Source organism: Engraulis encrasicolus, chromosome 3 (assembly GCF_034702125.1).
Source record: "Engraulis encrasicolus isolate BLACKSEA-1 chromosome 3, IST_EnEncr_1.0, whole genome shotgun sequence".
Classification (NCBI taxonomy): domain Eukaryota; kingdom Metazoa; phylum Chordata; class Actinopteri; order Clupeiformes; family Engraulidae; genus Engraulis; species Engraulis encrasicolus.
Window position 1 is genome coordinate 373,412 of NC_085859.1, and position 12,500 is coordinate 385,911.

Here is a 12,500-nt window from a genome sequence, read left to right on the forward strand (position 1 = left end):
CTCGGTCTGAAAAGGTTTGAGAAACTCTGGCCTAGGCTATACAAGTCACTCAATGTCCTAGGCATTCCTATAGGGTCTTCAGAATTGTCAATTTTTGCCTATGGTTAAAAAAAACAAAAAAACACAACTGACAGGGTGAAATGCCATGCTGCCTTTGGTCAAAGTTAGATATGCTCCCTATGAAACTTTCTACTTTCTATAATATTTTCCTTCACTCTTCTCTTTCTTTGCCCTCAAACACTTTGGGCAGTTATGTATGATAATATATTATACAAAGTTTGTTGCAATTATTTTATAGATGTCATAAGTCAGCTTTCCAGACAACACAATGCCATATCAGTTAAGTTACCTAGTAGGCCTACAACCTAATACTAAGCATCTGCCATTACTAACCCCATTTACTCGCATCTATCCGACTGACCACCTCCTTGTCCTCCCTAATTTTTATGACCAAAAGACGCCACTGACGCACACGCACACACACATATGTACACAGATACACACACACATATGCACACAGAAACGCACACGCACACACAATACACAAGGGGTCCCCAACCTTTCTAGGTCTGAGGGCTACTGAGAGCTACCCGAGGGCAACTTGTTTGTTCAAAATCCTCTACTAATGTCTTCACATCATTCCCAAATCACACTATGATTTAATGATATTTTGCTTAGGTTATAAAGAAGTAATATACACACACACACACACACACACACACACACACACAAACCGGCACCACATTGAAATGTATATATGTACAGTATGTATTAACAATGTGTGTGTGTGTGTGTGTGTGTGTGTGTGCGTGTGTGCGTGCGTGCGTGCGTGTGTTTTCAGGATATGAATGAGTTGGTCCACACGGAGCGTCCTGATTGGCAGAGCGTCATGCTGTACGTCACGGCCATATACAAGTACTTCGAGACCTGATGACATCACTAAACTCCGCCCCTAACCCCGCCCCTATGTGACGTCACGGCCATATACAAGTACTTCGAGACCTGATGACATCACTAAACCCCGCCCCTAACCCCGATATACAAGTACTTCGAGACCTGATGACATCACTAAACCCCGCCCCTAACCCCGATATACAAGTACTTCGAGACCTGATGACATCACTAAACCCCGCCCCTATGTGACGTCACGGCGATATACAAGTACTTTGAGACCGGATAACGTCACCAAACCACGTCCCTGGCCCCGCCTCCACATCGCCATTTACTTTGAGATGTGACATCATGTGACTCCTCCCTCCGCATGTGATGTCACGATCCCCACTCCAATGACATCGCTCCCCATCTGACCCCTCCCTCTTCAAAAACTTTGAGGCGTGACGTGATGATGTCACAACAACACCCTCTCCTGACTCCTCCCCCAAACCGGGACCAAATCACATATGGACCTATTAAATCACACACACAGCGTTACCTTGGAGACAGATGGACCAATCACACAACACTACCTTGGAGACATATGGACCAATCACACATGGCTACCATGGCGACATATGGACCAATTATATTCGCACACGGCTACCTGGATGAGCTGTGGTCCAATAAGAATCTTTTTAATGATCATCTTTTTTTAAGTGGATCTCAGTAGACGACAAACTGATCTGCCTCTGCTAAGGTGCCATTGCAGCATGCTAACGCTAGCTACATCCATTAATGCTAATGCTAGCTACATATGCAATTGCAGCATGCTAACGCTAGCTGCATCCATTAATGCTAATGCTAGCTACATATGCCATAGCAGCACGTTAATGCTAGCGCTAGCCTCATGTGCCATTGCAGCATGCTAATGCTAGCTACATCCATTAATGCTAACGCTAGCTGCATATGCCATAGCAGCACGTTAATGCTATCACTAGCCTCATGTGCCATGGCAGCATGTTAGTGCTAATGCTAACACAGGTTTCATGTACCATTTCAATACATCATGCTAACGCTAGCTACATGTGCCATTGCAGCATGTTACTGCTTTCACTAGCTTCATGTACCATTTCAGTACGTCATGCTAACGCTAGCTACATACATTAATGCTAATGCTTACACTAGCTTCATATACCATTTCAGTACATCATGCTAACGCTAGCTACATACATTAATGCTAATGCTTACACTAGCTTCATGTACCATTTCAGTACGTCATGTTAACGCTAGTATCATGTGCCATTGCTAGCATGATAATGGTTACATTAGCCTCATGTGGCCTTTGCAAGCATGCCAACGCTAGCCACATGTGCCATTGCAGTTTGTCATGCTAACACTATCTACAATCGCTATTGTAGCCTGTGAACGCTAATAGTAATACTAGCCTCAGGTGCCATTGCATCATGCTAACGCTAGCCACGTGTGCCTTTACAGCATGTTAATGCCAACACTAGCTAATGTGCCATTGCTGGTACGTCATGCTAAAGCTAGCCATATGTTAGCGTTAGCCTCATGTGCCATTGCAGCACGTCATGCTAACACTAGCCATATGTTAGCGTTAGCCACATGTGCCATTGGAGCCCCATGTAATGCGGTGTAAACAGCATGCTTACACATAACGCTAACCTACACATGCCTGCCTACAGTTTGGCAACTCTAATCACACATGCCAACATTATGATAAGACTACCACACTTACTTGCAGCACACTTACTTACACTTACGCCACCACTGGCTCTGTCCTGTTAGAAGGAACTGAAGTAGCGGAACTAATGTGTAATGTGCAATGTGATGGAACTTATTGCAATGTAACACTTGAACATATGCATTAACTTCACACACACACACACACACACACACACACACACACACACACACACACACACACACACACACACACACACACGTCACATCATCACTGTTGAGGCTGTGAGTGAGCTCAACAACGATGCTTGCCTTACACACATTAAAACGCACACACACACATACACACACACATACTCACAGCACTGCCTTTACAGATGCGGACAAGGCCAACTCCTCTACGTTTTGTATGTTCGCAGTATACAGTATATATCTTTTTTTTAACTATTTTGAAGAATAAATGATCTATTCATTTCTGCATATTAAGTAATTATGTACTTTGTTACATGAAAACAGCTGTCATGATCTGATCTGTCCTGTCTGGTTATGCAGCAGTGGAATATTAAACTTCATATGAAGATGTTTGTTGTCATTATGACCTGCACCTTTAATAAAACACACACACTGAGCTTATATTCAGACCCATGGGCGTTAGAGTTCAGACATGACTACATGAATCTACACGTCACCAGCCGACTTCCTGTACCCCCACTTCCTGTTCCTGTACCCCCACTTCCTGTTCCTGTACCCCCACTTCCTGTTCCCCCACTTCCTCTTCCTATACCCCCACTTCCTGTTCCCCCACTTCCTGTTCCCCCACTTCCTGTTCCCCCACTTCCTCTTCCTATACCCCCACTTCCTGTTCCCCCACTTCCTGTTCCCCCACTTCCTGTTCCCCCACTTCCTGTGCCCCCACTTCCTGTTCCTGTACCCCCACTTCCTGTTCCTGTTCCCCCACTTCCTCTTCCTATACCCCCACTTCCTGTTCCTGTTCCCCCACTTCCTCTTCCTATACCCCCACTTCCTGTTCCTGTTCCCCCACTTCCTGTTCCCCCACTTCCTGTTCCCCCACTTCCTATTCCCCCACTTCCTGTTCCCCCACTTCCTCTTCCTGTTCCCCCACTTCCTGTTCCCCCACTTCCTGTTCCCCCACTTCCTCTTCCTGTTCCCCNACCAGAGACGTTCTTAATGCAGAGACGGCCAACTCGACGTTCCTTCCTGTTTCACTTATGACGTCGGCCACGCCCCTTTAGGAGACCTGATAGGAGACTTTTATAATGGGCGCCTATGGGCGAATCTGACTTTTCCACGGATACGACCAATGCCTTAATTCATGGGCGCAGCGATGGATTTAAAAATGTCATATTCTAAGAGCCACATGCCTACTTTACATTGTAAAAAAAAATACATGTGAGAATTAATTTATCACTGAGGAAATCAACTTTGTTTAACACATGTCCCATCTGGCGCAGGCTGCTGCCATGGAATGCCAATAATGAATGACAAGCGACAATTCTTGTTTTGCGTGAAACAGGAGCGGTTGATAAGGAGCACGGCATTAATTGACGTTTATTTGTGTTATGTTGTTGTTACATCGCAGGCCCTAGTTCACGTCTACTTTGCACGTCTGTTGTGAAATAGTAGCCTAATTTCGGCAAATTATTAAAAGCTTGATGTTCATTTCTGCACGTTTCAGTTTCAGTGCTGTCCATAAGTAGGCTAGTTTTCGCCGCTCCCCAGTCTGACCACGGGTTTATAGCCTAAATCTAGTGAGACACAATACCATGACAGCAAATAAATGACAACAGTTGGGTGGCAAATGCATAGCCTACATGTAGGCTACTGCTTCAGGTTAAATGAGCCTATTATAGACTTTATTCAATAGGCTACTCTTTGCAGGAGTTTGTGTTGCATGACACTTCAGCATTATCTCATCCAGTTAACTGTTAAACGAAATGCAGGTTGCGCCAGGCAGGGCAAAAGTCAGCAGAGATGGCTGGTTAACTCGGGCATAGCCTATTCATTTCGCAAATATTGTATTAGTAGGCTAGTTCAGATATTCATACACCGCGCTCTTCCGTGTGGTGCGTCTCCAGTTGAATAAAGGTGAGAAAGTGGACCGCACTCGGGTTCTTCTTTTCTTCTTTTTATTTTGTTTTACATAGCAGCAATAGTGTAGACAAACGTTTTGGCTGCTGCCTTCGTCAGTGTCTCCACTTCTGCTGCTATGTAAAAAATAAAAAGATGAAAAGAAGAACCAGAAGTGCGATCCACTTTCTCACCTTCTAAGTTATTCAACTGGAGACGCACCACACGGAACAACGCGGTGTATCTGAACTAGCAGTATGAGTTAGATCCTTTAGTGGCATGTGGCATGTGCCAGTGACATGCGGAAGTGGTATCATTGGCATGCTATTATAAAACACATTTTTCCACTGACAGGTTAGGTTTAGGAATAGGTTTTGGTTTAGGCACAGTTCGGCATGTTTATAGGTTGGTGTACACACATTTTTCACTGACAGGTTAGGTTTAGGACTGAGTTTTGGTTTAGGCACAGTTCCACATCGACATGCCGAAGTGGCATCTGGCATGCTGTTATAAAACACATTTTTCCACTGACAGGTTAGATTTAGAAATTAGTTTTGGTTTAGGCACAGTTTGGTTGGTTTACACACATTTTTTCACTGACAGGTTAGGTTTAGGAAAAGTTTAGGGTTAGGCACAGTTTGACATCGTAGTAGCCACTGTAACAGCGCTTGGCATGCCCGTTAACGGTTGTAATAACAAATCTAGAATACATAAATAATTAAAAATAATACTTATTATCAATTAATATGATTACATGCATTAATAATAATTAGTATAGGTCTGATTAATATAAAATCAATGGATGCCACTGCGGCACTTCCGCATGTCACTGGCACATGCCACATGCAACTAAATGATCTAACCCCCTCTCTGAACTAGGCTACTAGGCTACTTCTGCAACTGAGCCACACCAGCAGCCTCCAAGATGTCCTTCGAGACGATAGCCTAAGTTAACAGACGCAAGAGCCAAAACTTTCACCTTCAGCGCAGCAGAAAGAACAAAAATCCTGTAGGCTACCATCCAGCAAATATTGGATTAAAAACCGTGAATCTTGACATGAGAAAATAGAGGATAGGCTCAACGATGCACTAACGGGATGCACAGGATACGAGTTTGATAGCTGTAGGTTCTCTCCAAATGTTCGAGTTTGGCACTGCATAGCCTGCGCTCTCTGGATATTCTCGGTTTTTTTTATCAGGCTATTGAGCGAGCTTTAGTCATGCATGTGCAGCGCAATGTTTTAGTCAAAATTCGGTACAGTTCCGTGAACTTGGATCCTCTGAAGGCACGATATGAACGCACAAATGTGTCTAGAACAATATGCCATAGACGGGAATAATGACGGCTGAGGATTGTAGGTGAATATGGTTACATTACGCGCTGCTAGACATCATGGATTTAAATAGCCTACTTGTCTGTTTAGGCTATCTGAAGCACGTCATGCTTCTGCATCAGCCTACATGTAGGCTCTGTCTCCAGTGCAGACTTCAGTGTCCCGTTAAGATCCTCTCCTTTCTAAGCACGATATGAACACAAAAAAAAACTTCCGTGTAGGCCTAGTTGTGTAGCACAATATTTCATACGAAGTCATGACCACGATTGCATGAACTTGATTAAATTAAATTTAAAATTATACACGAGGTCATGTCTAAACTCAAGCACGTCTTTCATAGTGAATTTAAATAATTTGGTTGGACTTCAAAAAAAAAAACCCTAAGCCAGCCACACAAGTTTTGATCATTGTGCCGTCGTGTCATGTCGCTCAACTGCATGAATCAGGTGGCTCTGTCTGCAGGCACTTGATTTTTGGCTGTATTTCTCACGTCTATGCCATCTAAAATATCAAAAGCATTTTGAGTGCAGAGACCACGGCAATAAAGTTATCATATTAAGTTGCCCAGGGCAGCCGGTTTTGTAAAATTGTGCGTGATGCTGCTGTTAAACGTTGCCTGGCTGTTTCTCTGACCGGAGTTCTCCCAGCGCCAGCGGAGCAAATTAATTTAGGAAACGTGATTGGTTGATTCTGCGCTGGTGTTCGATGATTGACAGTTTGGCCACACCTTTTTAGGAGACCAGAAGTACTTGGTTGGTGAAACATTCCATCCTATTGTTGACGTCACCAGCTGGCTATCTTTTTAGAACAGAGAATCTTTGCCCACACCTCCTGTTCCCCCACTTCCTGTTCCCCCACTTCCTCTTCCTGTTCCCCCACTTCCTGTTCCCCCACTTCCTGTTCCCCCACTTCCTGTTCCCCCACTTCCTCTTCCTGTTCCCCCACTTCCTGTTCCCCCACTTCCTGTTCCCCCACTTCCTCTTCCTGTACCCCAACCAGAGACGTTCTTAATGCAGAGACGGCCAACTCGACGTTCCTTCCTGTTTCACTTATGACGTCGGCCACGCCCCTTTAGGAGACCTGATAGGAGACTTTTATAATGGGCGCCTATGGGCGAATCTGACTTTTCCACGGATACGACCAATGCCTTAATTCATGGGCGCAGCGATGGATTTAAAAATGTCATATTCTAAGAGCCACATGCCTACTTTACATTGTAAAAAAAAATACATGTGAGAATTAATTTATCACTGAGGAAATCAACTTTGTTTGACGCGTGTCCCGTCTAGTGCAGGCCGCTGCCATGGAATGCCAAGAATGATTGACAAGCGGTGCAGAATATTTGCTTTGCGTGAAAACAGGAGCGGTTGATAAGGAGCACGGCATTAATTGACGTTTATTTGTGTTATGTTGTTGTTACATCGCAGGCCCTAGTTCACGTCTACTTTGCACGTCTGTTGTGAAATAGTAGCCTAATTTCGGCAAATTATTAAAAGCTTGATGTTCATTTCTGCACGTTTCAGTTTCAGTGCTGTCCATAAGTAGGCTAGTTTTCGCCGCTCCCCAGTCTGACCACGGGTTTATAGCCTAAATCTAGTGAGACACAATACCATGACTGCAAATAAATGACAACAGCTGGGTGGCAAATGCATAGCCTACGTTAGGCTACTGCTTCAGGTTAAATGAGCCTATTATAGACTTTATTCAATAGGCTAGTCTTTGCAGGAGTTTGTGTTGCATGACACTTCAGCATCATCTCATCCAGTCAACTGTTAAACGAAATGCAGGTTGCGCCAGGCAGGGCAAAAGTTAGTGGAGAAGGCTGGTTAACTCGGACATTAGCCTTTTAATTTCGCAAATATTGTATTAGTAGGCTAGTTCAGATACACTGCGCTCTTCCCTGTGGTGCGTCTCCAGTTGAATAAAGGTGAGAAAGTGGATCGCACTCGGGTTCTTTTCTTCTTTTCATTTTTTTTACATAGCAGCAAGAGTGTAGACAAACGTTTTGGCTGCTGCCTTCGTCAGTGTCTCCACTTCTGCTGCTATGTAAAAAATAAAAAGATGAAAAGAAGAACCAGAAGTGCGATCCACTTTCTCACCTTCTAAGTTATTCAACTGGAGACGCACCACACGGAACACCGCGTTGTATCTGAACTAGCAGTATGAGTTAGATCCTTTAGTGGCATGTGGCATGTGCCAGTGACATGCGGAAGTGGTATCATTGGCATGCTATTATAAAACACATTTTTCCACTGACAGGTTAGGTTTAGGAATAGGTTTTGGTTTAGGCACAGTTCGGCATGTTTATAGCTTGGTGTACACACATTTTTCACTGACAGGTTAGGTTTAGGAATGAGTTTTGGTTTAGGCACAGTTTGACATCGACATGCGGAAGTGGCATCGGCATGCTATTATTAAACACATTTTCCACTGACAGGTTAGGTTTAGGAATGAGTTTTGGTTTAGGCTCAGTTCGGTTGGTTTACACACATTTTTTCACTGACAGGTTAGGTTTAGGAAAAGTTTAAGGTTAGGGAAAGTTTGACATGGTAGTGGCCACTGTAACAGCGCTTGGCATGCCCGTTAACGGTTGTAATAACAAATCTAGAACACATAAATAATTAAAAATAATACTTATTATCAATAAATATGATTACATGCATTAATAATAATTAGTATAGGTCTGATTAATATAAAATCAATGGATGCCACTGCGGCACTTCCGCATGTCACTGGCACATGCCACATGCAACTAAATGATCTAACCCCCTCTCTGAACTAGGCTACTAGGCTACTTCTGCAACTGAGCCACACCAGCAGCCTCCAAGATGTCCTTCGAGACGATAGCCTAAGTTAACAGACGCAAGAGCCAAAACTTTCACCTTCAGCGCAGCAGAAAGAACAAAAATCCTGTAGGCTACCATCCAGCAAATATTGGATTAAAAACCGTGAATCTTGACATGAGAAAATAGAGGATAGGCTCAACGATGCACTAACGGGATGCACAGGATACGAGTTTGATAGCTGTAGGTTCTCTCCAAATGTTCGAGTTTGGCACTGCATAGCCTGCGCTCTCTGGATAGGCCTATTCTCGGTTTTTTTTATCAGGCTATTGAGCGAGCTTTAGTCATGCATGTGCAGCGCAATGTTTTAGTCAAAATTCGGTACAGTTCCGTGAACTTGGATCCTCTGAAGGCACGATATGAACGCACAAATGTGTCTAGAACAATATGCCATAGACGGGAATAATGACGGCTGAGGATTGTAGGTGAATATGGTTACATTACGCGCTGCTAGACATCATGGATTTAAATAGCCTACTTGTCTGTTTAGGCTATCTGAAGCACGTCATGCTTCTGCATCAGCCTACATGTAGGCTCTGTCTCCAGTGCAGACTTCAGTGTCCCGTTAAGATCCTCTCCTTTCTAAGCACGATATGAACACAAAAAAAAACTTCCGTGTAGGCCTAGTTGTGTAGCACAATATTTCATACGAAGTCATGACCACGATTGCATGAACTTGATTAAATTAAATTTAAAATTATACACGAGGTCATGTCTAAACTCAAGCACGTCTTTCATAGTGAATTTAAATAATTTGGTTGGACTTCAAAAAAAAAAACCCTAAGCCAGCCACACAAGTTTTGAACATTGTGCCGTCGTGTCATGTCGCTCAACTGCATGAATCAGGTGGCTCTGTCTGCAGGCACTTGATTTTTTTCACAGTGGCTGTATTTCTCACGTCTATGCCATCTAAAATATCAAAAGCATTTTGAGTGCAGAGACCACGGCAATAAAGTTATCATATTAAGTTGCCCAGGGCAGCCGGTTTTGTAAAATTGTGCGTGATGCTGCTGTTAAACGTTGCCTGGCTGTTTCTCTGACCGGAGTTCTCCCAGCGCCAGCGGAGCAAATTAATTTAGGAAACGTGATTGGTTGATTCTGCGCTGGTGTTCGATGATTGACAGTTTGGCCACACCTTTTTAGGAGACCAGAAGTACTTGGTTGGTGAAACATTCCATCCTATTGTTGACGTCACCAGCTGGCTATCTTTTTAGAACAGAGAATCTTTGCCCACACCTCCTGTTCCCCCACTTCCTGTTCCCCCACTTCCTCTTCCTGTTCCCCCACTTCCTGTTCCCCCACTTCCTGTACCCCCACTTCCTGTTCCTGTACCCCCACTTCCTGTTCCTGTACCCCCACTTCCTGTTCCCCCACTTCCTCTACCTGTTCCCCCACTTCCTGTGCCCCCACTTCCTGTTCCTGTACCCCCACTTCCTGTTCCTGTACCCCCACTTCCTGTTCCTGTACCCCCACTTCCTGTTCCTGTACCCCCACTTCCTGTTCCTGTTCCCCCACTTCCTGCACCCCACTTCCTGTACCCCACTTCCTGTACCCCACTTCCTGTTCCCCCACTTCCTGTTCCCCCACTTCCTGTACCCCCACTTCCTGTACCCCCACTTCCTGTACCCCCACTTCCTGTACCCCCACTTCCTGTACCTGTACCCCCACTTCCTGTACCCCCTGTAGCAACCCAATGTAAGTAGGCTGCCGGATGTGAGTGCCCGGATATCCGCCCAAGTATTTACGGCTATTTTGCCTCAGCTACTCGAGTTCAGTCGTGTATTTACGACAGTTTAACCTCAGCTACTTGATTTCGGTCCGATTTGAGTCTGACTGAAGATGGAAGGGACATAGGTGCCGTGCGTAAAGAGCCCACAGCACATCGCCGTTTCGGCGACACCAGAGAGTTCCTTGATCTCCCAATCAAAAGAATAGGCCCGGTGACCAATAACATCAAAGTTATAAAAAAAAGAAATGAAATTAAATTATAACTTAAAACCGAATTGATTTGGGTGTGAAAATTAAACTGTCTCAACCGGGCACTCAGAAGATAACGGCGTGACTTTCTCGTCAGCATTATTTTGTTTTTATTATCCAGGAGGACTGAGCTGAAAACTGCAGCAGTCACCTTGCACAGTTCTAGCTGCTCTGAAGCACGTGCGTGTCTAAGCAAATCATCCTGCCCATTCGCAATGTTAAATAAAAAGTTTTGCACAAGACTATCGCCTAAAATAGGCTAGATGCACTGTCACAGACACTGGAATAGCCCGTTTCGGAAGGCATTAAAGTCACGAGTTTACCCAGTCTAAATGTAGCTCTCGGGAAGTTTCTGAGTTTTACTCCTTACATTAGTGAAACATAACATCAGGATATCCTACAAGTTAAAAGAATACCTGGGCATAGCCTTCTCTCTGAGTTAGAAAACAGCAGCTATGCCGCATATTGTGTAGTTATTATTTGGTGGTGCAAAAACAACACGCGATTATTGGTGATGCCGAAACAACAAAGCCAGATTGGTGACTAGAGCCTGCCTAGTACATTTAGACATAGCCTACTCATTTGATTGTGCCACGTAGCCTACATTTAAACGTGCCAGTGCAGAATTAAACTGGGCGCTGAATTTAAATATTGGAGCCATTCTCCCTCCGTGTCTATACAGTCAGTGAAGCGCGCGCACGCTGTATTAGCCTATATGAAAATATCCTAAAACGGTCCTAAAACATCAGAGGACCTTCGTGGTGGAGGATACTTGCGGCGGGGCCGAGACCGAGTTGTTACGGGACACTCTTAATATTATTGAAGGGACAGACCATGCTCGATACTTTCCGGTCTAATGTAGCACTCGAAAAGTTATGCCGCATATTGAGCAGATTATTTGGTGATGCCAACAACACGCGAAACTAGGCACATTGGAGACTACAGCAGCCTATAATGTAGACATAGCCTATTCATTTGATTGTGCTACGTAAATTATAAGTGTCAGTACAGAATCAAACGGGACGCTGAAATATTGGAGCCAGTAACTTCGTGTCCGCAGATGTGTGCGCGCGCGCACAACTAATTTCTCTCCCTTTGCTCATCATGCCTCCGATCTCCAAAAAGACACAGGCACTCAGGATAACTGTTTACACGAGCTGTTTAAATAATGTGATACACGTCTTCATGACATGGCATGGTTTGGCCACCCTAAATTCAACATGACTGCATTCGCACATAGGCTATCGTTTAAACCTCCATGATGGAATTGCCACTCTTAATATGCAAGTATTGGATATGAAAAAAAGATCCTAAAACGGCCACAACACCAGAGGACCCGTGGTGGTGTGGTGGATATTTGCGGCGGGGACCGAGGCCGAGTTGTTACGGTGTCATATTATAGAAGGGACAGTCAGGCGACACAGCGCGACTCACATAGGGTAGCTGTGGTACCGCAAAGCATTCCTGATGGTGGAAATGAATGCAAATGCATGCAAATACTCTGGCGGATATCCGGGCACTCACATCCGGCAGCCTACTTACATTGGGTTGCTACACCCCCACTTCCTGTACCCCCACTTCCTGTTCCTGTACCCCCACTTCCTGTTCCTGTACCCCCACTTCCTGCACCCCCAACTCTGATAATGTCCACCTTAGTACCATGCCCATTAACCACGCC

The 12,500-nt window shown here is 44.6% G+C and overlaps 1 protein-coding gene across 1 annotated transcript in view; it reads left to right on the top strand.

Annotated features, from left to right (window-relative positions):
• Positions 1 to 3,045, top strand: part of specc1la (sperm antigen with calponin homology and coiled-coil domains 1-like a) — a 53,292-nt gene extending 50,247 nt beyond the window's left edge. The window contains exon 19 of the mRNA XM_063195801.1: positions 842 to 3,045. Coding sequence (XP_063051871.1) covers positions 842 to 931 — 90 coding nt within the window. The 3' untranslated portion in view covers positions 932 to 3,045. The remainder of the gene's footprint in view (positions 1 to 841) is intronic.
• Positions 3,046 to 12,500: the final 9,455 nt, after the last annotated feature.